At 41.6% G+C, this 25,810-nt stretch overlaps 1 protein-coding gene across 1 annotated transcript in view; it reads left to right on the forward strand.

Moving 5' to 3' along the window:
- The window catches only part of SORCS1 (sortilin-related VPS10 domain containing receptor 1), a 310,060-nt gene that overhangs the window by 274,549 nt on the left and 9,701 nt on the right, over positions 1–25,810 (forward strand). Inside the window, exons 20-24 of the mRNA XM_010564989.1 lie at positions 5,212–5,398; positions 10,168–10,301; positions 12,163–12,286; positions 13,271–13,383; positions 16,506–16,637. Of these exons, the coding sequence (XP_010563291.1) occupies positions 5,212–5,398; positions 10,168–10,301; positions 12,163–12,286; positions 13,271–13,383; positions 16,506–16,637 (690 nt within the window). The remainder of the gene's footprint in view (positions 1–5,211; positions 5,399–10,167; positions 10,302–12,162; positions 12,287–13,270; positions 13,384–16,505; positions 16,638–25,810) is intronic.

The raw sequence follows: 25,810 nt of genomic DNA on the forward strand, positions 1-25,810 counted from the left end.
AGAGCTGCATAAAAGTAATCAAAATGTAAAAATACTGTTGCAAACTGTATGGGCTGTTTCTTGATATACCCTGAGGCGGGAAGCTTCACAGAGTTTTTTGGAAGCATCCAGGTCTCGTGTACTCTCTAGACTTCTATTCTTTTGGCAAGATACAAGAAAAATGTGCATTTGGCTTGGGGGGCAGGGAGGCGAAGGAGGGAGGGGAGTCTTTTGTGTATGCTTGGAAACCCCCTAGACATTTAATGAGAAAATCCATTAGAAAACAGTGAATTTCTGATTTACATTTTAGTAACAAGTGTTATACAGATAAAGGGCTTAATACGGGGCCTTGGGAAACTTGTTTTTAATTCCCAGGGCTTCTTTTCAGACTAAAAAGAGTACTCGTGCTTGAAGTTCACCATATGCTTAAGTCTTTGGCTGGACTAAAGCCTTTATCAAGATCACAGTGTACTTCAGGTTATATCCAAGCTTGTGCATATTGCATGTACCTAGTACAAGGTAAAAAACATCTATCAAAAGTACTTTCATTTTTTCAGCTATTGTAATTGGTTGCTGACTAGCTTAGCTGATTAAAATACAAGAACCGAATGCAGAGATATCACCACAAGTAGCCAACTTGGCAAATTTCTCCCATGATGCCTAAGAGCACTGGTGTTAAAGACCTCTTACAATGGAGGCCAGAGAGGCTGCCCAAAGATAGCTCGGTGCTGATTGCATCCAAGTGCTTCACTGTGGCTGCAGAAGTAATACAGGGAGTTTTCTGTCTGCCTTAATCGAGCTAAAAGCTTCAGAAGAATGCTATCATGTAGTATTGGGCTTGTCAAAATGACAAGGAGAAGCTGGAAAAAGCAACAGGAGAGGTTTTTGCAAGGTGTGTGTATATGCATCAAATTACTGCAAAACAAAACTTCTCTTGGTAAAACAGCCACTTGCAAGTGGCTCTGGAGAGCTGCCTGAGACAGACAGCCGGGGTTGATGTAGATCAGGTGTGGGCTGTTTGGGAAATGTTTTGATTTTGCCTCACCTGCTTTCTCTTCCTGTCTTATTCTGCCTGTGCTCTTACCTGGCACAGATAAAACATTAGAACAAGCCAAAACACAATCTCTTTGTTTTTCTGGCTTTTTTTCTCCCACTTCCTAAGTTAGGATTTTAAATGTCAGCTTTTCAAAATGTGGCATTTTCAGAGAAGTGTTGTAGCCTGGATCTTACTGAATGGAAAATGTATTTCCAGTTCAAAGGGTTTTAAAACAAAACAGGAAAGGCCAAGACAAATGAAAAAGACTGGGGGATAGCAGCTGAAGCTCTTCTCTAATTAGATTTTCAGGTGTCTCTGTCAGCATCTTTTCTCCCTTGGGAGTTTGGAAGAACAACTGAAATCTAATCTTGCATGCCTTAGAAATGGCTCCTGTTCCTGGCAACACCTGTAGACACCATGGGTTTCATGGCTATAGACAAAATGAAGACAAGAGAAAAAACGTTCATTAGAGCTAAATTTTGACACTTGCAGAAACAGAGCTGTTCTAAAATGCTGTCACCCTTTTCATCTTCCCCTGCTACCTCAAATATGCAGAGGAATATGTCTCAACCTGAAACAGACTTCAACTGCATGACCTCAGATATACTCAGAGATGATAAAGCCAGCAGGGTCGCTGTGGTGGTGCAGTTTTAACCATGTGAACAGCTTTTGTCCCAGCAGTATGGCTTTACTGGTCAAAGATGTCATGTCTTAGTAAGAAAAGATGACTAAAACCCTAGTGATGATGGACCTAGAGGAACTGGGAGAGCATCTAATGGTACTACAGAGATCTCTGTCTTTGGTCTGAGTCCAGCATTGTGCTTGAGAGAATATATTCTCCCTCTGAAAGGGGTTCAGGCCTGAGGAGCTCGTGTATGTTCACTTCTGTCTGTGGAGGCATATCCTATTTGATGCTTTCTGTCGGCTCCGTCAAACAGTCAGGAGTGCCTGAACCACTGCATCATGTTTGAAACTGCACATCTCTCAAATAACTCAGCTCAATGGAGGATGTAACTCCATACTTAAGACCATCTTCTGTGTTCCTGATGGCTCTCCATGAAGACTGGCGTGATCCCCCTAGTTTGATCCTCTGTGTAACACAGGTAGGAGCCCTTGCCTCAGTGATGTGTGTCTCAGAGAATGTAAGCAGGTGCTTAAACATCTAGTAAAGCATCCAGTGGAGAATTTGCTAAGTGCTTTGCTGAATGGAGGCCTTAGTAGTTTGCATTGCTCAAGCACCTTTCTTAGATTTGACAATATGTCATTGACAACTCTGGATGTTACCAAGTGTCCTGGTTTTAGCTGGGATAGAGTTAATTTTCTTTCTAGTAGCTGGTATAGTGTTATGTTTCGATTTAGTATGAGAAGAATGTTGATAACACACTGATGGTTTCAGTTCTTGCTAACTAGTGTTTATACTAAGCCAAGGATTTTTTAGCTTCTGATGCCCAGCCAGCAAGAAGGCTGGAGGGGCACAAGAAGTCAGGAGGGGGCACAGCCAGGACAGCTGACCCAAACTGGCCAAAGGGGTATTCCATACCATGTGACGTCATGCCCAGTATATAAACTGGGGGGAGTTGGCCTGGGGGTGGATTGCTGCTCAGGAACTAACTGGGCATTGGTCGGCAAGTGGTGAGCAATTGCATTGTGCATTACTTGTATATTCCAATTCTTTTATTATATTATTATCATCATTATTATTATTTTCTTCCTTTCTGTCCTATTAAACTGTCTTTATCTCAACCCAGAACTTTTACTTTTTTTTTTTTTCCCCCGATTCTCTCCCCCATCCCACTGGGTGGGGGAAAGTGAGTGAGCAGCTCCGTGGTGCTTAGTTGCTGGCTGGGGTTAAACCACAACACCAAGTTAATTACTAAGAGAAACTTAGTTAAGAACTACCCAAGGGCAACCTGGAGCTGAGTTAACATGCAAGATCCCCATGTTTCTTTCTAAAAGGATGTTCAGGTTGGCCTTCTCAGTAATGTCTCAGCACCTCAGGATTCCTTTGCCTTTGCTGGTACTCTCAAGAGGAGAACAGGGAGTTGCTTCTTTACCTTCAAGACACCGGGAGGGAAATGGCAGGAGATGTCTGTGGGAATCCCCAGACACGTACCTCTGTCAAGGGATGTCTTTCTCCTGCCACACCTTCAGTCTGGGATCCTCCAGAACAGAGCAACACAGTTATTTTTGTCTCATCCACTTGGAAGCAACGGCACTTCCAGCAGGGTGCCAGGGCAGTGTAATGACTACAACTTCAGCCGATAAAAAGAGAACATCTGGGAAAATTTGTCTCTCTTGCCATCCCCAGTATAGCTCTGCCCCTCCTGCTTTCCATTCAGGCAAGCCTCCACTATTTCTGCCCTCACAACAAGTTATAAAAAGACTGAGAGAACATGAGGAATATAAAGCTTATGTTACAGTTCCCTCCTGTAGTCACACACACACACATTTCCCTTTCTGGTGTGGAAACCTGCCTGATGCCAACCATTTACATGGGTACCTTTCATTCCGGTTGGGCATCCAGAGGACTGTTTCTCTCTCAAGGGAAAAGAAAAACAAAACAAAACCAAAAAAGGAAAAGGAAACCAAACCAAAGTAAATTAAATGTCCTTTCAGCCAATTTTATGAACTGCTCTGAGCTATTAATTTACCAGCATTCTTCCAGACAGTGGCAGCTGCTTCAGCGTGCCAGGCTGTGGAGTGAGCTGCTCCATAGCAACAGCCAACAAGCGTGAACATACCCAGAATAAGCATCATGCAGAGCCACTAAGGGGGACCTTCAAAAGGAGTAAGAATGCTTAAAGTTAAAACAAGGTACTGCACCTTACCTGAAAGGGAGAGGATCTATAGCAGCCACAGTTGTTATACAGGTCAGAGCAGGCTGTGTAACTATTTGGCTGTCAGAAACTGCCCTTACCATAGATGTATCACTGCCTTGTGATATGAGAAAATCTTACAGGTGTTTCTAGTGAGTGCGACATAGGTTATATGGATGTTTTTTAATGCAAGCACGACTCACTTTTCTGTGTTTTAAACAGGCTTGCAACCAGAAAAAGAAACAAATTACTTTTTGTTTGTAAAGCAGAATAAGGGAGTGACATCACTTCCCTCTTTTGGGTTTTATGAGCTTTTTTGAGCTGGGTGGCTCTGACGTAGAGTTTGACAAAGCTGCATGCACCAGGCTGGGATTCAGTTTCAGGAGTGGAAGATTGAAACCTGTTTCAGGATTGTTTCACATTAGTGGATCCCTGTTCTGGCATCGAGAATACAGATCCCTGATATCCTTGGCTTTTGGGTTGTGATGGGGTTTCTTTCTTTCTTTCTTTCTTTCTTTTCTTTCTTTCTTTCTTTCCCAACTGTTATTTTCATTTATTTATTATAATTTATTGTAACAATTCTGAAATGTGCTAGATTAGCAGCCCAGGAGACTTGCGTCACAAGGTGGCAGCCTGAGTTATACCACAAACCTACTCTGCTGGGATTATCTCTAGGCAGGAGGAGAAGAGTTTAATCAGCTCTGTTAATTCATTAGCCCTTCTCTTCTGAGGCAGGCACAAAGGGTCACACTTAGTGTCAGTAGTATTGGTAGCTGTTCTGAAATAAATACATATCCAGCTCATTTTAAATCAAACCACTGAGCAAGTCATAAGCTGCTGTAAACTGTCGTTATCGTGTGAGGCTGAAGCGGTTCTTTTGACCCCCCACCACTTTGATATAGTTGACCCTTCCCTGACGACTTCTCAGTTTTATCTTTCTGCTTTTTATGGGTTTAAATACAAAAGCTCACAATGTGGGTTGTCCCAAAGACTCCTGAGGCAACCTCAGTAGCTACCCATGTCCTGGGTGCTTGCTGAGATGAGCACCATTTCTCACTACAACCCTGCTCTTCACCATAAGGAAATGCAGGGGAAGGAGCCAGCATATTTTCCAGAAGCTCCCCTTGTCCTCCTGATGATTGGGAAAGCAGGGCTACCGCACACACCGTGGAGGACACCTCCTTCACAGTGCAGCTTAGCCTCAAGAGGGGATCACTTTCTCTCCACTGACTACTGAGCAAATTGATGAATGACCACCTTTCCTCTGGTAACATGAGACCTCGTGACTATCCTCTGGTTAGTCTAGGTCACCCCACTGATCCAGTCTCTCAAGAGAAAAGCAGAGTCTATTCTGACCCTTTCTCTTTTCTATCACCACAGGGAGACCTCCAAAGATCCCTCATTCAGGTGGATTTTGGAGACGGTATCGCTGTGTCGTATGCCAATCTCAGCTCAACAGAAGATGGTATCAAGCACATCTACCAGAACGTGGGCATATTCCGGGTGACCGTCCTGGTGGAAAACAGCCTGGGTTCTGACAATGCTGTCCTCTACCTGCATGTAACGTGTATGTATGTTCATGCTCTTTGTTAGCTTCTGTCGTTCTTTAAAAAATTAAAACTTGTCCTTAGAGATGACATTTGGGGCTTTGCAGCTGGGAGCAGAGTAATGGGGTATGATGAGTGTTTGTCTGTCCTCCAGCAGAGGACTCCAGAACGAAAGGAGCCACAGGCAATAGTGACATTTGCTTTTTAAACCATGTTCCACCTCTAATTTTGGGTAGTCTACTTTAGGACACCTCAAAGGAGTGTCCAGCCCTTTCATTAGCATGTTTACACTTCCAGAAAAACAAAGACATCCAGGACCTTTAATCACTTTTAAAAGCCTTGACTTTTATTTTGTACGTGTGTATTGCCCTCTAATGAAATACAACCACCTCTGGGATGGAAACCAGTGCATTTCAGTCTTTCTGTTGTCATAGGAACCAAAATCTTGGTGTTAAAGAGTATTACAAGAAAAAATATTATCTTCACATTGCTCTTCTCCTGTTCTTTTTAACCTTTTTATACTTCAACTGTCTGATTTACAACTGAAATGCATCTCAAGTCCTTGCACAAAACCAGCACTGTGTTCTTTCATATTTATTCTAGCATGTGGTTATGAACCCAAAGGGTCAACTTATTGAAATTTTGTAACATCCCCAATCAATTTTGTTTGGGGCCATTGTTTTCTTTATACAGTGGGGGTTTTTTTTGTCGATTATTTATGTTTTCAATTGTGTGCCTCTGTGCCAGATTTACTGAAAAAAAAAAAGGAAATTCCAAAACTTAAAGTTATGCTTACAGAAATACCACTTACCCTCTACCAAATTAACTCCACATATTGCCTAGATAATTTAGCATATTCCATATACTTTAACTGTAGTTTTGGAGTTACTTCATACAGCATGAAAGCAGCTGCCTCTTTAGGGGAAGAAGGCAGCTCTTTAATGGTGCACCATCATATCAACAGATGGGAGCGGTGGGAGGTATAGCTGTGGGAGATAGGAGGTTTATGAGGGAGCACTAGAGAAGCAGGAGCAAATATTTCCCTGATTGCCTCCCTTCAAAAGGACCTTCGGTTCGCGATCATAGTGTACCGTTTATGATTCCCTAACCTGATAGACTCCGGTCTGTGGCAAACTTTTATGTCACATAATCCTTCAGCATACCAAGTGTTTAAAAAACTCATAATACCTTGCAAAAATAACTGTATTCATAAATTAGCTTATTGTGAAGCTCGGGTATTGATTTGGGGGCTTAGCCTGTATCACTTCTGTGCTGAGGCACTGGTGAATCAAGGTAAATTCCCAGCTTTTGGACAGTTTCAGATTTTTTTTTTTTTTTTTTTTCCTAGTTATTTAAGTATCATCCTAAGTAGGGTAGAGGAAAGGGCTTCTGCTCAGAATAGGCATGTATACACTTTTGTGTAATTTCTTCAGTTCTGGAGTCATATTCTAGTTTGCCTCCCTGCGTGTGCTTGGGTAATTATCATGGGAGCTGCTGCAGGCTCTGAATGCAGAAATCCCCCTCCCACTGCTGCTGGTTATGAAAGACAGCTCAACGAGAGACTGTGGTCTTTTTTTTTTTTTTTTTTTACTCTTTGTAAAGGTCATTCGAAACAAACGGAGAAGTGTTTTGGTGGTTGATATTTCGCAGGAGGTTCTGACAGCCTTGTGCGAGCGGGGTTTGTAATCATTCGCTTTTTGACAAGAGACGATTCCATGGGGACCATTGCAAACCCTCAGCCTATCTGCAAAGTAATGAGGCCACGTGAAGCAACAACTGCTTCCTCATGCAACAACCACAAAATGGAAGGAGAAGAGAGCTGTCCAGCCTTCATTCTCACTCATAGTGGCTTTCTGGTTTATAGCTGTTTTAATCCATTTTTTTGAGACGTCGAAGGCTTAAGAACCACTTTGATTGTTTAAGCAGGACAAGAAATAAGCAATATTCAGATATGTTCTTCCGACTTAGCAGCTGATAGTGCATGTTTCTGTGTTTTGCGCAGGTAATGCCAGCATAGGACTTAAATACTGCATGATCATTGCAGCCAGGCCCAGGTTATACGTGCCTGACCCCCTGGAGAAGTGACAGCTCTAAGGGATATGTCTCACCTCTCTCTCCATGCCAAGAATTAGGGACTTCAAAACAGGTTGCAGACCAAGCATGGTGCCACTCAGACCAGATTTGCTGAGGGCAGAGATGTACAGTAAATCCAGTCCCCTCCAGAGCCTAACGCCCAGATCCACAAAACCTTCTAAATCCTATTTAAATGCTTGCATTGCCACTCAGCTCTCTGCTGAGTATTCTACTTGGGGTGTACGAGCTTGGCCTTTGGGGAGTTTTCTAAAAATATCTGTCCTTACAAGAGACACACACACACTGTATTGGTAAGATCCACAGAAAAGCAGCGTGCAGCCTGAACATCCAGAGAGTTTTAGGAAGGGCTACTAACTGGGTGACCGCTTGTTACAGGGTTAATACATGAGTGTGTGCAGCCAGGTCTGGCCCTTCCAACACCCTTCCCTACCAGTGGCCAGCAGCCTTCCTGAGGGGAAGACTGCAGGCACTGAACCACAGTGCTTGTGATCTCAAAGATAAGCGTAAAACCTCCAACCCTTGCCCTCCTCATCCTGCTACAGCCATAGGCCCAGTGCAGCAGTGCCTTTGCTGCAGCTGGTCCAAGGATCCAGAAATGCAGGTTATTGTGAGTCAGGAGCATTTTGGGGTGGATGGACAGTAAATTGTAGATAAACTGCTTCTCTAGCCAACAAGCTGTTTCTGAACTGTCCTGACAGGTCAAAATTTTCCCCTGGAAAATTAGTTATGCATTTGCCTGAATGCTTCAGAAGAACATCACCTGCCCAAGTGAACCTTCTGAGAAGCTTCTCCCTTTCTGTTGTCTGGGACTTGTACACAGTTTTTTCCTGGGGCAGGTGAAAGTCTGTAGTCTCCATGGCCCTGCATGAAGCTCAGAAATTAATTCCCTTGAATTCTCTTCAAACTTACCTGGGAGATAGCAGTCTCGTACCAAGCTAAGGGCCTATCCAGAGTGAGCTATCCCCATCTGCTGGCCAGATAATAGTTCAGCATTTCAGCCACTTTGACCCATCAGCTATGTGCACAGAAATACTCGGGCAGAATTGGCTTGCCTGAGCCATTCTTTCATGTTCTTTCCTAGCCAGCACATGGTGGAGGCCCAAGGAGGTGCTGGGCACTCTCTGCAGCGCAGGATCATTTGAGATGTATTCAGAGCAGCTAAGCAGTTATATTAGAGTGTGTTAGACTTTATATGGGCTCCATTGTCACTGCTGTCACCACATCCGGTGTCAGGAAATGTATTCCTTTCGAGGGCTGTGCTGACATTGGGCATTTGGCAAACATCCCAAAGTATACCAGAGCTGCAGAATATTTAGCCTGGGAAGCTGCTGTTTTTCAGGTCTCAGGGTCTTGCTGAACGCAGGCACGGCCTGGTCACGGAAATGTGTCTGAGAAGGGGAATGCCATTAAAATCATAAGGGTGAAATTCTGGATTCTCATGAATTTTCAAGAAGAGTGTTGACTGCTGATTATAAAAGGAAAAATGAGTCATGATCTGGTCTATAGCAGACTTTGGCCAGTCTGATCATGGGTAACTCCTACTTGGACTGCTTCAGGTTAAGCAGCGGCTGTGCCTACAGCCCAGAGAGAGCTGCATTTCGGTAATAAGTCAGGAACACTGGTCCTTGTTTATTGTGGCATTGTTTATACAGTCTGACTGGGGAGAATTTTTTCATCTCTCCCTCTGCCCATGTGTGCTGTATAGGGGCACAGAGTGCTTGCTCCAAAATGTGTGGTATTCCTTTAGGTTGAAAAGCAAGGTCTAAGTGGTGATATGTGCATGGGATGTCCTGAAAAATCCTCTCCTGAAATATATAAAATCCTCTAGCAGTGTATCTTAACTCCATATGGGCAATGTAGTCAATCCTCCCAGGCTGTGGTCTCTGCTTCTCATTACTGGGGAGCTTACAGATGTATGTAGGACATGTAGATGTGGCTTTAATTTGTTTAAGAACCCATGTCCCCATGTCACCTGGAGTTTCTTTTTCTTTCTCTGTCAGTCTCAGGACAATTGCTTTGTTTGCTAAGTGAACAGTCAGAACACATTTTAAAAAATAATCTACAGGACAAGGTGTAACAACAAAGGCCCATCTGTCTCCAGAAGATGGGAAATGTGTAACCCTGGGCATAACATCACTTGTCGAATGAATTATGTCCTGTTTATACTAAAGAAATATGAGTTTATTGAGGAAAAGGAGGAGGTATAAGGTAACATTAAAATGAAGGCATTCAGTGAATAGCTGCCTTCAGGTAGAGTTTCAGCTGATATAAATAGATATACCATTGCTGAAGTTCACCAAATTGTAGCAGTTTGCATAAGGAGAGATGCTTCATGTCCACTGAAGCAATTTGTCCTGCGCATTCTTATGTCTTCCCGGTGAAGGCCATATTCAAATAACAGGGCTCTGCCCCTATTGTTTAAGTTGTATATAAAGTCCCTGATTATATGATGTTAATGCTGTAGAGAGCCCAAGTTATTCAGTTCCAGATACAGGGGTAGCTCCTGTTCTGTGAGGAACAGATTTAAGCTTGTGTCTCTAGAAGTGGCACCAAGCTGAAACATTAACTGTCATGCCCCACAGTGATTTGGAGGACTTCTCTCCCCTAAACCAAAGGATATCCCCTCGGTTCTGTTCTTCCCCAGGCTGACATTTCAGATGGAGGGAGGACTCACCTGCTACTTCTGTCTCTGCAGGCCCCTTGGAACATGTTCACTTATCTCTGCCCTTCGTCACCACGAAGAACAAGGAAGTCAATGCCACTGCAGTACTGTGGCCAAGCCAAGTGGGAACACTTACTTATGTCTGGTGGTTTGGGAACAACACGGAGGTTTGTATTCCCTATGGACTGAGATCAAAATAATCCTGGAGGAGCTCGCTTACTGAGGAAGGAGGGAGAGAGGGTTCTGGGAATGCTTCCAAATAGTCACGCACACAAGAAAATTATAAACCAGAGACCGAGAGACTAATAGTTCTTTGACGTACCAATGTTGAAATCTAAGAACTGCCTTGTGTTTGTTGCTGTGACTTAGCTGTAGGGTTTTTTGCTGTTTCATGCAAATTGTCCAATAGCTTTCTCCCTGCATTTACATACAAGGTGGATGTAGTGAACCAAAATCCGGAAGAGCTTTTAGGAAACTAACTTCTCAAACTGAAGCTGTTTTCATATCTGGAACTGACTTTACATAACCCTAGAGTTTAAACTTCACCTCTCTGGTGACTAACAGGAGAAGGGACTGCCATCAGTTCTGTGCCCCCCCTTAAATATGCTGAGCCCAATCCTAAGCCCCCACACTCTATGCTAAACCACATGTGCAAGAAGACCCTATTATCATGTGCTACCAGTGGATAAGATGGTTCCCAACACTTCTCCCTGCCTCTGGGCTCTGCTCAGATATGAGGACAGCATGCACTACATTCTGCTGCCTCTATGCTTGCAGTGTTGGTAAATCTGCACAGGCATTATAACTGTTATTTTACATATCTTTGTGGCTGAAGTATCCAGAGACTCTAATTAGTTTCTGAGGGGAGAGATTCTCATGGATTTTGAAGAGCCAAGAGGGATCTTCAGCTACACACGATTATCTTCTGTATAGTGCAGGTTGGAGGGTTTCATCAGTACCTTCTGCTTTATTTAACTCCTTGTGATTAAGGCAGAACCTGACTTTTTGTTATTGTTGTTTTGTGTTAATAATTTCCCTCAGATGATGGAGAATTCACTGCTTCTCTTTCTTACCCTCTCCCTCAACTATTTCCCCACAGCTAATTATCCTCAGCATTGAACACATGCACTATGTTTGTAGTCTGAATTTATCTAGCTTTGGTTTCAAGCTGTTGGATCTTGTTATGCCTTTGTGTGTAGATTAAAGAACTCTCTGTACTATCAGAAATTATCTCCCCCTAGAGGTACTTACAGGCTATGATTGTCACCTTTTACCCTTCCCTCTGATCTGCTAAGCTCATAAGTGATCAGAGTTGGTCTAACTCTGTTCTCACTGAAGTGAGAATTTTACTACAGACTACAATGGCAACAGAGTTTGAAGACCTCACCCAGAGTTCATTAATAAGCGAAAACAGAAGTTAGGACACAGACCACTGAAAGGGGGCACAACTCTGATAAACTGGCTGTATAACAAAGCAGGCTGAGGGAATCTGTGTCCGTTCTAAACACCATCACTTTCCCAAACCAGTATCTCCATGTCTAAGGTTAACAAGGGAGAACAACTGAGAAATCTTAATTTGCCTCCTGGTTCTGTCACAAACTCCTTGAGTCACCTTAAACAAATCTCTTACAGCGAGGTCTGTGAAAGGAGTGTGGCACCTGAGCAGTGAGTTTTGCAGGCCCTTTTGTTAGGATCTGTGCCTCTCTGGGGAGTGCAGCAAAAATGAACACTTTAACATGGGATCTGGAACAGCCAGTATGCTAAGTGGGAAGGAAATACTGGATCTTAAAATTTAGCTCCTTTGGAAGTTATAGGTACCTTAAGAGCTTCAGAAGGACAGCCCCATCTGGATCCCTGGGTCTTCTCCAGAAAATTGGCTTCCATTCCACAGGACCCCTTCTAAGTCTTAAGTTTCCAAGCTGGAACTGACACCCCAAACCATCCCAGTAGGCCAGAGAGCCAAACTCATTTTTGCTTTTCCTTTCCAGCCGAATTAACTTCATTTTTCCTTTTCTGATATATTTGCAGCCACTGATCACATTGGAAGGGAGCATCACATTCACATTTTCTGTGGAAGGGATGAACACCATCACCGTTCAGGTCTCAGCAGGAAATACCATTCTTCAGGACACAAAGACTATTGCTGTGTATGGTGAGCTCTTCCCCCTTCATTTCACATATGATTCTCCATAGTCAAGACCTAGAAAGCCAAGTTAGCTGGCAGTAACATGAGGTCTTTATTCCAGGATGCTTTTAGTGAGATTATAAGCTCGGTTCCCATGTTATCAGTTCAGCATAACATCTCTGAAGGCCACTGACTGACATTAGTCTGGACTGAGATGATTGCAGAACATTGATCTCCTTCCCAGAGCCCTCTGCATCTGCTCTGTCACTATTTGGTCATCCTACATGATTGTCAAACGTGAGGTCATTTTGCGAGCTGGTTTTCCCCCTTCTTGGCCAGTAGAGGCCTCTTAACTCATGTGAAAGCTGCTTAGCTTGAAAGATAAGTCAATGCTGTGTGCTGCAGTTCTGTACAGAAATCTGTACTGATCTGATATTGTACTCAGGCCTCAGAAGCAGTTAGGCCACACAAATATCATATAGTGTAGGTGGAGGCTAAGAACGAACCACTGGGAATCCCAGTTTTAGATGTTTATACTAAGCACATGGTCATAGTGATCAATGTGCAACAGAGATACATTTTTCAAGGCCAGTCCTCTCCCCACCTTTATCCCTGTCCCCTTCCAGTTAAGATTTCAAGTGGTTGGGGCACATCTATGAGAGTACAATCACAGCTTCTTTCAGAGGGCTTGCCTGCTTCAGAAGTCAAGATGAAGGCAGCATTTCATTTACATTCCCCACACAGCTCCCTTTCCAGTGCTGTTCATCCACTGAAGTAAGGACTGATCACCTTTTTCAGTTCTGTGACACTCAAGCAGTGAATCTCTCAGATTCTCCAAATCTCCCAGTGAATCTCTCAGACACACTGCTGGATTCTCTGACACTCTGTGCATCACCTGCAGATTGATTAAGCAAAACATGAGTTGCAGCAGATTTCACTAGGTTCTGCCCACTCATTTGGCACTAAGGCATTTCACAGTCTTTACTCACCACCATGTCATTGTATCTGCAGAGCAATTTCAGTCCCTGCGGTTATCATTCTCTCCGAACCTGGATGACTACAATCCAGATATCCCAGAGTGGAGAAGGGACATCAGCAGAGTAGTCAAGAGAGCCCTGGTGGAGGTAAGCAATGTACATAACCTGCGTTACAATGGTTCTAATTTCTGCTTTGTGCCTACATTAGGACTGGATCAGCTATTCTCTCAAGGTGTCTCTCTGTTTCTACGAACTGTAAAAAGAGACTAGACTAGAGTTTGAGTCCAGATTCCTACATTTTAGACAAGTGAAATTACCCTATCCTATGACAATCTGGTGCTCAGAGTCAGCCTTCAGTTTATTCTCTTTAATTACAGTGGATTATGCAGAATATTTCTGAATAAAGGCCATATAAAAAACAAATTACTGACACCTGCCTATAGCTGTACAAATGTCTTTATTACTGCATAGCAATTCTTACTTCTTTTACTGCTATTCTTATACAGCAGTGTAACGTAGTGCTATTCTAATGGAATTACAAATATGCTGTAGGAAACTTAGGACACCAAAAAGAAAAGAATTTTTACTAGAGAAAAAGAGCACCGCAGTAAGTGCTTTGTCTTTCACATAGCGTGAGGATCATGGGTCAGGATTGGATGCTATTTTTCCCATCAACGCTATGGAGAAGCTCTGAAGTTCCTTCTTTAACTGTGGAACAGAATGTCATAAAAATATTCTTGTGTGGCTGAAGATTTGGATTTCAAACTGAGAGGCTAAGAAAAGTTAGAAGAGACAGCTGGGATTTTGCAGCTCAAGGGAAAATAGTGAAAGGAACTGTTTGAAACAGGGTTTCTGCTTTTTTTTTTTGTAAGTAAAGATACTCAGATTTTGAAAGGATTCAAGGTTTGTAAATGTTATTAGCAAGCTTATACGTTCATTCGTGGCATCATGCGTGCAAAAAGACTTGAAAGACACTGTACTCTAATTAGGTGCACACAAACTTGTCTGGATTGTTTCTGAGATTTTTTTTCTTCAATTTCCTCAAAAGACAGGAGGAGAGGAGAAAAGGAAAAAAAAAAGTACATTTTTCTGGAGCTTGTTCTTCTGACTTACTCAAGTATTCAAGGATCCATTTATCTTCAGGATGAATTTTCAGAATATAAACAACTCAATAAAACAAAATCAAGCCATAAAAAGAAGGATTATAAAACTACAGTACCAAGGCTACATTCCAAAAGCAGAACATTGAAAACACAAAGAGTCTTTTTGTTGTTTGAGTAAAAAAAAAAAAAAAAAATTGATAGCTAATTATCCCTCTTTATATAGCTAAATAATTCACCTTAACCAAGCCTTTGTGAGAAATTCCTGTAAAAATTAAAGATAAAACCAATAGATTTCTACAGCAATTAAGTAAACTGTGTAAAAATGAGTTGAATAACTAAATAATTCAATAGGAAATTATAGCTGTGCTATAGAATTTTTATGAACTTTTATTAAAGTATTACATTCTTATTACAGAGTACCATAGACTTGGATAAAAATTCTACATAAGAAATTATAGTTCTCTACTAAAATCTGATCTTCTCTCTAAGTAAGGATAATTTCATATTATCACAAAGTATCCTATTTTGTATTATGAACATAATTATTTGCTCACATCATTGATTTTCTGAGTCCTGTCTCCCACTTTTGATGAAGAAGACAAGAATGAACTGAGTTGATCAGCCAAAAGCTTCCAGACAAAAAAATCATTCCCAGCCTCTGAAAATGAAGACTTTCCATTAACTGGTAATACTGTGTCTTTTTCTTGACATCTTAGAACAACCTGTTAAGCAAGCACAAGTAATGCAAGTATCAGAGAATACTTGGAAAGAATATATGAGACCTTTATATTGTTATAGGGTTTTCTCTAAACCGACTTTAAAAAAACCCAACAGCAACAAACCCACGTGCTTTTCCTTGGTGTGCAGTGGAGGGGAAGGGTTCCCTTTTCATAGCTCCACAGGGCATTCCCTGGACTGTCAGCAGTCATGCATGGGATAGCCACAGAATTAGCTCAGGTAATGGTGATTTGTAATCAGTTTCACTGAGTCCTTGTCCTCCATCCGTCATTTCCTTCAATGAGCAGCTGCTCAAAGTCTTTGCTCCTGAGCTACTAGGGAGAAGAATTCATGAGGTTTAGGTCCAGTTAATGTCTGAGAGGGTTGCAAGTCCTGACTGCAGGGGAATCTCTGTGCTGCATCCAGCTGCAGTGGTCTGTCCTTATATCTGAGGGCATTTTTGTTTTTCCTTTAAAGGTGACCTACTAAATTCAGCACTTTGAAACTTAAGGTTTAAATCAAAACCTTGAGATTTAAACGCATTTGCTGGATAATCCACAAGACAAAGAGGCAATGGAAGAAGATTCAGCAAACTATGGTTCTCCTTCTTTTGGCTCACAAAACTTCCTGAAGGTCAAACTAGCTCCTTTTCTGGAGAATAACTCCGCAATCTGATTGTGTAATGTCATGGTAACAGCAGCTGAAACCCATGACCAGAGATGACCCTGGTAGTGATGTCTGTGGGGTACTTTTTTCTGAATTTTGGCTAACTTTGTTGAAGGGAGATTTGAGTTTTAACTGGTTGCTTAAGATTTTCAGCCAACAAGACAAAAAAATAAAAATTTGCAGACTAATACAATCTTTAACACCTAAAGGGAAAAAAAAAAAAAGGGTCCTCATTAACTTGTGGAATTGACCCAGGATGTGAACTATAAGAATTTGTTTGGCTTTTGGGATTCAAACTTGATTCATCATCTTCTCTCTCCCCGAGTTTCCACAAGGCTTTTAAGATATTTTGGCTAATCACACCTCTAGAGTGCAATTCTGCCCACATACCTTGCCCTTTAACATGCAGCTTCTTACCATTGACTAAATGAAGAACCTCAGGGATTAACTTGGGATAGTCAGGTAACTTTAAAATAGCTAAATTTAGACAAAGCAAATCATACCTTATGCAACTATTATTTAGGAGCTCCTTTTAGCATGTCTGATTATCACTGTTGCCTTAGGACCCTGCATATTTTACTGGAGAACATGGTAAAATAGCTTAGATCAGGAAATTACTAATCCCTGACTTTTTACCTGCAGTGGATTTTAACAAGATTCTCCCTGTTGTACCAGATACACCCTACATCGTTTGTAGAGGTACTGTGATGCCTTAGCCAAGAAGCTCTCAGCATTCAGTGCCATCCCCACTGTTTATCTGTGCATTATTTGTCTATGTATCAGGCAACAGGTATTTCAAGCAAGCATATTCTGGTCGCAGTGCTCCCCGGTCTGCCCACATCTGCTGAACTCTTCATTTTACCATATCAAGATGCCACAGGAGAAAATAAAAGAACAGCAGCAGACCTAGAGCAGGTATTGTGTCCATTACTTGTAAAAGTGTATGTTTATGCATTTATGTGTATATATATGGGATTTCCAAGGCAAGTTAGAACAAATAATTGTGGTACAAATGCATCTGATTCACTGGGGTCTAAAGGACGACTGTGGTACATGCTACATACTCTTTGGGTTTTTCTGTTGGGGTTTTTTGGTGGTGTTGGTTTTTTTTTTTCTTTTTTTCTCCCAAACACTGGAAACAGGCTTTGGAGCTGTATTTAGGAGTGGAGACTCCCATTTAGGTTCCCTCAGTAATGTTAAATTGTCATAAATCCCTTAGAAGTTCTGTTCTATTTCATGGAAGTAGGAAGAAAGCAGGAAGGATTTAGGGGATGATTCCTGCCAACATGAACTGGAGTAGCCTCATAAGGCAAAGTTTATGAGGCTGTCAAGAGTCTAGAAAGCACTGGAGGACAGAGCTGAATGGTAGACCTGGGCAGATCAGAACTTTGTTACTTTAAGGCACAGGGATGGGGTTGGATTATCTGCCTGCCCTCTTCATGGTGCTGGCACTGGGGTTCAACCACTCTGGATTGTTTTCTCTGTGCAAGGCTGAAGCAGGTTATGACAACTGGAGGACTGTATCTTCCTGCAGACCCAAAAGGTCCTGCCCACCAGTTGGGCCTAGCATACTGTGACTAAAAGATAAAACACTGTGCTGGGCAAAAATCCTGAAATATCTCTCAGCTTATTACCTCAGATTCCAGGAGCAAAGATAACTAGCCCTGAGTGAAGCACTGCTGTACCTCTGCCTCTCCATATAGTATGTCCGTGGCTCAAGCAGACATACCTCATGTTGGTATGGGCTATATGACCATTGGGGTAGAGGGTGTCACCAGCTCACAAATATCAGCCCCAGCGCTGTGGTGAAATTCTCAGCATTACGGGATGCCTGCTACTCACTGGATGGCACAAGGGTTTTAGCATTTCTCTTTGGATTTGTCCCTCAATTTGTGAATGAGTGAAGTCTTCCCATCAGCACATATATCAACAGTATCTTTCCCTTTTTGTATTCTTGTTTTCTAATAGCCTTTTCATCTGCCTGACCTATTAGTGGCTGTTGCAATTGCCTCTTGCAGTGGTCTAAAGCCTTGTTAACTTAGCTGTGGGCCTCAAACCACCAGGTCACCCATATTCTTAAGCTTTCCCTTGCTCAGCATCCTTAGCCATCATCTTTTTTTGACAAATTATTTTCCTCGGCAATTTTCACCACCCATGTAATAAACAAAAAAGATGGAGATTTACTGCTCTGCAAAACCTTTCCTCCCTTTTCTCCTTCATCCCCCTTCTCCTTTCCTCCATCACAAATTGGCAAAGAAGCCAGTCCATAAACTTTCAAATTTACATCTGACCCAGCTCCCCTCTGGCACTCAGCAGCTTATTGTATTTTGCCAGTTACTCCCTCTCTTTGTCCCTTTCTTTTCGTCCCCTGTTAAAACGGAGTCTCTGTGGCTGTGGAGAAAGGAAGCCCTGACAGCACGCTCATGACCCTTTTTATGGACAAGAAGAAATGTCATTTTCAGTAGGACTCCAGCAACTTCCCTGGCATCCTGCAGGGTCCAAATGGTAACCTTTGAAGAGAGAGAAACTATTTGCCATTTGCAGCCAGCCGTTTCCTGTGGAGAAGTATCTCCCCTGCTCTCATCAGGATGATCAGAATATTTTTCTTACTAGCCTGCAGGTACTGCATTCCCCTTCCTGGTTACTCCAGTAGAAAATGGCATTGTTTTCAGTGGCAACTGCCCAAGGAGGTCCCCAAAAGGTGTCTCTGCCCTCAGCTCTGAAGCGTATTCTGATACTCTTCCTGTTTTGTCATCCATTTGGCCTGTGATCCTTCACTATCCCTTTCCCAAAGTGTTTCAGAGGCCATTCAACAGCTTCTCCCTGTACCTGAAGTCACTGGGATGAGTACTGGGAGCAGATGGTTTTGCTGACGACAGCTTAAGTTGCTTCTTAGGTACTTTGTATAGTCTTCTTTTCTGGTAGGAACAGAAATCTATTTTGTGTTCATAAGCAAGCAACAAGCTATTCAAAAGCATGTGTGTGAATTTGTGTGTTTGCAGGTGCACACCCAAGGGAGTTATAGTTCTGGATGATTTTTCTAATTTGGAAGAGAAACTTCAGAGTGTACAGGAACGAAATGGAAATAGTTTTCACAAACACTGCAATGGAATAAGGTTTCTAAAGGAAGCACTTAACTATATAGGTTCCTTTTTTCATGGTGTCATATCACACATGGAAGCTACTCTCCAAACCTGAGACTCGTGGTAAGCCTGTCCAGAGACACAGTGAAAATAGTTTCTGTCCCTGGAAAACTTGCAGTCAGAATAGATCAGGTGGAAAGGAGTTACAGAAATTAATGTTTTTATTCTGAAAAAGCCCTTGTTTCAGTACCCAAGGGAGGGATATCCTAACTCATTCTCAAAATCAAAAGTTGATGAAACTGAGTGAAATAACACAGAAGGGCACAAACCCCACCACACACACTGTAGGCACAGATTTACCAGGAGAATGAAGTGTGCTATAGCTCCTTCCTTCTCTTCCCCTCCTATTAGAGCCTCCTAAAGTCGGCATGTATACTTGCGGTCATATTACATGGACGTGGTGATACAGCCCTGAATCTACCATATTCACATGCCAGGTACCAGAACAGAGGCGATGGACACTCTGTGGTCCTGATGTTCTCCTCATCCGACCTGGGTTTGAAAGGGAGAAGCCATGTAAATCATGCGGGTGGTGCATGCTAACTTTTGTTAGCTAGGACAAGCAAGGCTAAGGACAGCTGATGGAGTGGGAGGCAGGGAAAGGTGATAGAAACAGTAGCTGAAGAGGGAATTCAAACCACATCTCCCCACATGAAACTCCTGAAGTTGCTGCAGGCCATGTTTATCACAGAGCACTGTGAGGTTTTGGGGCAACTTGCTTAACTGAGCTGTATTTCATCACGTGAGCTAGACCATTATTCTGTCATGGGTAACAATGAAGGGTAAATGTGGTTTCATGGACTTTCACATTTACCAGTAAATCTGATGCATATCTAATGACCATGGGGGTCTTACTTTCTTACTGTTTCCCATTGAGGCAGATTAAGCTGGTCTGTTTTTATCTGGTACATACTCATTTGGCTTTTTAAGCACACCTTTAAGTCTCGCTGTCCAGCCGCTCTGTGGTCCCTAAGTACATAATTCTCATTGACTTCAGAGGCAGCTAAATGTCCATGGTCCCTTGAAAATCTAGGTCTTAGTTTCCCATTTGTCAAAGTCTATAATACTACTCAGTGCCACTCATATTTTATGAGTCTAAACACAGTAAGCCATGGATTGTTTGGTACAGTAATAGTGGGACTGTGGAAGTTGTCCTAGGTGCTGCATCACACTTGATAAATATACCTTTCCATGCAGTTTTCCATTAGGGTGGCACATTTGCGTCTTATGCTCTTGTTGAGACTGTGGTTAGATGGTAGATGTCGTTTTCTCCTTAAGCTGATGTACCACTGTCATTCAAGTGCACCAAATAATTTTTTTTTTGTGTACACACAGTACCAATCATTGTCATATCTGTTTGCAGATTACATTTAGAAATGTGAACTCTGCATTCCTGATATTTCCCATTGGAGACTAAAGTACCTTTTAAAAAGTTTAACTGCTCGACAGCTGAAAAAAACCCGCTACGTATGAGGTTGGGGAAGTTTTCTCAATGTGCAGCATGGGACAATTCCACCTAATACATAAATACAGAATTTCTGAGGACCTCAGACTGCTTGATCCACTCCACTTTCTGTAGTCATTGTAAACTTATTTTTCACAGCTTCATAAAAATCAAAAGCCTTTTCATCATGCAGAATCCCAAAATATTTTGCATATTCAAAAAAATCTTGTATTTATGACCAGAATGTTGTGCTTTGCCCTTTTTTTTTTTTTTTTTTTTTAAATTGGGTCACTTGGTTCCCCTGTTTATTTTCACAGTAACTAAGGACAGACTACCAACCTGCTTAAAAATGTAGAAATAATTGGCAGTTGTAAAACACTGCTGTTTAATTTGCATGTTGTCACTGCAACACCACTAAAATATCCCAAATCTTGGAAAAACAGCCACCCAGAATTGCTATTGGCCACTTGGGTTGGCATGCAGTTGTTACACCATCTTTATGGACAGGCTCGGTGAATGTGATGATTACAGAATTCAGCTCTGCAGCTTCAAAAGCACCAAATTCTTTCTCTTCAGTGAAGGGCAACCCTCTAATTAGTAGCATTTCAAGTAATTTTTGAGTAATTTTTAGCACTAATCCAATTCAGAATGAATGTGCAGTAGGAGGATATTCTACTTAAAATTCAGTAGAGGGCAGTGGTACAAATACACAGATATGATTACTCAATTTATTTCAGTGTAGAGTTTAACTCTATAGAAAGATTCTGAAGGGTTATCTTTTTATTTATGCATTTCACAAATTATCTTCTCTCCACGTTGTTTGCTAGTGGAGGCTTTTTGTCAAACAGCAAATGTGTCTCCTGTTAGTCAAATGAGATGTAAGCAGAAGATACATGAGAATTTAAAGTAAGGTTTTCATATCAAGTAAAGTTTTCAGTGTTTTCATGGGTTTCCCTTTAGTTTTCCATTTTCATGCTTTTACCTGGCCTGTTCAAAAGAGCCATAAAAGCAGAATGCAAAATAGGTATAGGAGCAACTAGTTAATGATATTTGAGGCCATTAATCTTTTCTCTGAAAAGAGCTATCAGCAATGTAGCAAGCATGATAGAGTCTTTGGCAAATGGCAACACGAGCTGGCTGGTAGCCAGCTGTGCTCAACATGCTGCAACTGTGGCCTGTATCTGTATCCAGCCAAAGAGATGGGAAATGACATGAATGACTGAATATCAAATGGGCAGTGATGAACTGAGGAGATGAGATACCTCTGGCGAATTTAACACTATGGAGAGTGGCATTCAGGAAGCCTGTATGTGTATATGTCTTAGGATTCTTTCCTTAAAGCAGATTTAGTTTTAGTTCTGCTTCTTTGTAGCCGATGGAGTTTCTATCTGTTTTAATATTTTTTTTCACCCACCCTCCTAAGCTTTAGTGTTTCAGCATATTTACTTTCACTACTTTTCTTTCCTCTGATGTATTTCACCTGTGCCTGTCAACAAAATATTTTAGCAACAAGACCATGACAGTGAACACCTTCAAATCTTACAGAAAATGGTGCCAGTCAATCCTGGATATTAAGTTCCAGAAAAAGGGGTAAATCATCTTAGTGTTTACTAGGAGAGATTTTTTTTAACATCTGTACCTTTGTATGCAGACCAAGTCTTCCACTGGGTGCTTAGCGAAGCTTGGGTCAGTATTTGAGAAGTAAAGGCAGGTGGGGAGAGTATGGAATAATATGAGCCAGAAGACCCTGTACCAAGGGCTTTTTTCCTTAGCCAGCTTTTCTTGATCAGCTGCTTGTGTGCTGTAGAAGAGGCTGTGTACATACCTTGTCTTAATGTCTTTGAGTTAACTCCTGCCATGTGACTATCAGACCTCTCACCTTCTCATCTTTTGCTCAGTGTACAGAGCAGCCCTTGATTCTCAAGACTCCTTCTGGTCGCCTTTGCTCATCTAAAGCGCATCATGGCTTTTATGTCCAGGTTCTCTCTGGGTCCATATCTGCTGGTCAGTTCTTGTCCCACAGTAACCACAGGAAAGTCCTCCACCTTGTGCTCTCACAGTATCTCTGGATACTAATGGCAGCTTGAATTTAGTATCTTTCATTAAAAGATCTCAAGAAAATCCTGCTGGACCCTGTAAGTCAGTGATTATGCTCTTTTCAGTGCTAAGGCAAGCAAACTTTAGATGCCTCATGCGAAGTAACCAAGGTTGTGCATGGCGAGTGGCACAGTTTAAAGTAATCTACATTTGCCTTGACTCCTGATTCACGTTTGTAATGCTGGTTCAAGTTGCTTCCTACCAACCAATGTGCATAATTCTTTCCTTAGTTGTATACTGATTTACTCAACGAATTGAATAGAAGTGCAGCACTCATTAGTTGAGATCCTTACAAAGTATCTATAAAATTATCTAGATTCTTAGCTAGTACATACTGGCATAGTTGAATCACATTCAATTAGCCTAAAACAATTTACACCAGAGGTTTCAAAATTCAATAAAGGTATGGGAAAATGTCCTTCTGAGTGATAATTCTGTTTCTTGGTGCACATGGTTCTTTCACAGTCCTAATTCTGACAAAATGCTAAGAGAAGCCAAATTAATTTTTGTTTTGTTCCATTTTTAAATTGGAATATCTTTTTTTCCTTCACAAATTGTCTGTTATTATTATTCATTATGTGTCCTTTGATGAAAAATGATACATGAAGAATGGTTTCTATTACTGAATTATTTTTGCACATCATGCTTAATTCTGCAAATGAAGCAGATAAAGTCAATGAGGCTCAGTTAAGGACCAAAACTAATTCTGAAAGCTAATTATTTTCACAAGGGAGACTCTTGAAGACTATAAATTAGGAGGTTGCTGTTCTAAGAAGTTTTGTCTTCAGCTGAGTTCATTGCATCTCCAGGAGTGAGACAGGAACAAGCATAGGCCTGAGGCCAACCTGTTCCCCAGCTGGAGGTCTATCTGTTCAACTGGAGTTGCATGGCTCTTTTTCAAACAGGCCAATGTACTTTGATTTTTCCTTAACTGCTTTTAAACAAAAATGCATCCATGGTACCACTTTGAATGCAGAAATAAAGGGATGCACAAGACCCAAAATGTTTCCCATTGAAACCTTTTCATTACCTCGGTGACTGAGATCAGCCTTTGTGTGGAGATTTACTTCAGAGACACTTTAATAATGTTGTAAACAAATTATGTGAGTCAGAACCACTCCTAGATTAAAGTCTGATAATCTGTGATCCACTGAGCTAGGAATAGACTTGATAGAATAAGAAAGGCGGAAGAGCCACTTCTCCAATCTCAAAGTGAGTGTCCTGAGTGATCTGCAGTTCACAGATCCTCGTGGGACCATGTGAGGACCAGAAGCATTGTCAGGTCCAACTTTGGAGAGCAGTGTCCAATCCCCATGTGAATTTAGCCCTTTAGCTGTGTGTAACCTGCTCGTTGACCTCAAATACTGACATTTGTAAACCATTGTGTGTGGTTTCTATTTCAGATATTTTTTAGAAGTACAGAAATGCATTTTTATCCCTCTTTCTATACTGTCTATATGTCTATTTCAAAGAGAATCTGACTTTCCGCATAAAGAGAAGTGAAAACATTGTACCAAGCAAGCAAACATTTTAAAAACATATCTGAATACATCTGTGCTTCCCTCAGAAGTGTGTGTCAGGAATCTCCAGAGCTCCCTGAGGAAGGCAGATGTCTGATTCTCACAAGAACTTCTCGTGCTTTTGAAGGTCTCAGGCTGTCATTCATTTTTTGACTTGTTCAGATTCCATAAAGACCCAGGCAAAAAAAGCTGCACCCAGAAAGCCACTGGGAGAGCATATAATTAATTGAGCCAAGGAAATATGCTGTATACTATGAGCAGCATGAGCAGTTGCTGCCTGTTTTGACACTTTGCATATAGTCCTGGAACAGTGACGGCTATTTCAAGCTTCTGCTGAGATACTGGTAGTTTCAAGCAGAAATCATTTTATTCTGAGTTCCATTTGTACAGGATGTAGTACAATGAGGTCCTCATTCACGATTAGGTAGCAATGCAATACAGTAATAAAAAACTTCAGTTGTGACTGTTTCTCTCTGCCTTTCTTCCTTTTTCTTACTACTTCACTCTTACTGCCTCTCCCCTTCCTATTATTCCTTTTCATCGGCTTGCCAGACAAGAATATTGGTTGAGCTTTCTCTCACACGCTCAGCTTGCCTCCTAGGAGGCTGCCACGACAGCTCTCAGCTTTAATGTCCCTGCTGGTGCTGTTGTTTTTCCCTCTTCACTCTGCACCGCAAGAGGCCTCAGGCAGGCCAGGTCAGATCTCAGTGTTCCTTCATGTCACTGGTGCCCAACAAAGTCTCTGATCCCTTCTTAGGCTGACTTTCTCAAGGTTCTTCTATTCTTCCATTTCTTGCCCAAATCCTTGATGAAACCATTCTCCAATACTAGACAGCACTATTTGCTAGCTGCATTCTGAGTCATATATCACATTAAGCCTCTTTTGGTGTAGAAGGCATCATGTATGGTTTTTACCCCTACTGTCTCCCTGACCATTTTGTGCAGCTGTCACAATGTGTTGAAGAGGAATGACACAATGTGGTTGGCTCTTTTCTTCCATTTACTGTCTTGTGGTTGCTTTTTTTTCATAGGCTCAGCTGCCCCAGCAGCATCAGAATCTCAGAGTGCAAAGAAAGGTAATTCCCGCAGGGGTATGGAGGAGAGCTGTTAGGTCATGTTTGGGACTGGAAATGGCCAGGATGATATTTTTCCTGTTATTCCCATTAATGTACCTGGTTTACAGCATATCGATCTGCATCTGTTGCTCCAGTTTTAGAGATGAAGCACTCTTTATAGTCGTCAATCTTGGTTATTAATATGCTTAAATTCTTAAAGAGGGATATAATTTGCTTCCCAGGCTTTCTTCATGTACTGCACATCTTTGTTTCACCATCCCTGGTGCTCTGAGCTCAGCAGATGGCTCTTTGTAAGCAGGTGGTAATTTTCCTTGCTATTGAAAGAAATATATTTACTGCTCATTCTGGCACCCATGAAAAAATTGTAAACTTTGAAGAGATATATTAAAAAATATAAATAAAATGCCTGTAAGAGTTATTGCCAAATTGATATTGGATCAAAGGCACCTATTCAAGTGATCAGCAGCCAGAAATGAAGTGTATAAGCCAAGAGTATTGAAAGAACCATTAAGAATGTTAAAAAAAAAAAAAAAGAGGCAGATAAATCTCATACCGTGATGAATGATAGCTGAGGAACATCTAATCATATCTGGGTAGCATTTACTGAAATAACTCAACCAGACAAAAATGAAGAACATGAAAAAGATGGTGTAAAAATTATTGGAATGTTCTTTTTTCTGACAATTTTTCATTAATCTTCAAGTAGGAATAAGGATTTATTTAAAACAAATTAAATTAAATGGTGAGCACTAGAATATGGTTCCTCTGGATCTTGGTATGGCCATAAAAACACAACGTTCTTGGCAAC

This window comes from Haliaeetus leucocephalus, unplaced genomic scaffold, assembly GCF_000737465.1.
Source record: "Haliaeetus leucocephalus isolate CR32 unplaced genomic scaffold, Haliaeetus_leucocephalus-4.0 Scaffold184, whole genome shotgun sequence".
Lineage (NCBI taxonomy): Eukaryota > Metazoa > Chordata > Aves > Accipitriformes > Accipitridae > Haliaeetus > Haliaeetus leucocephalus.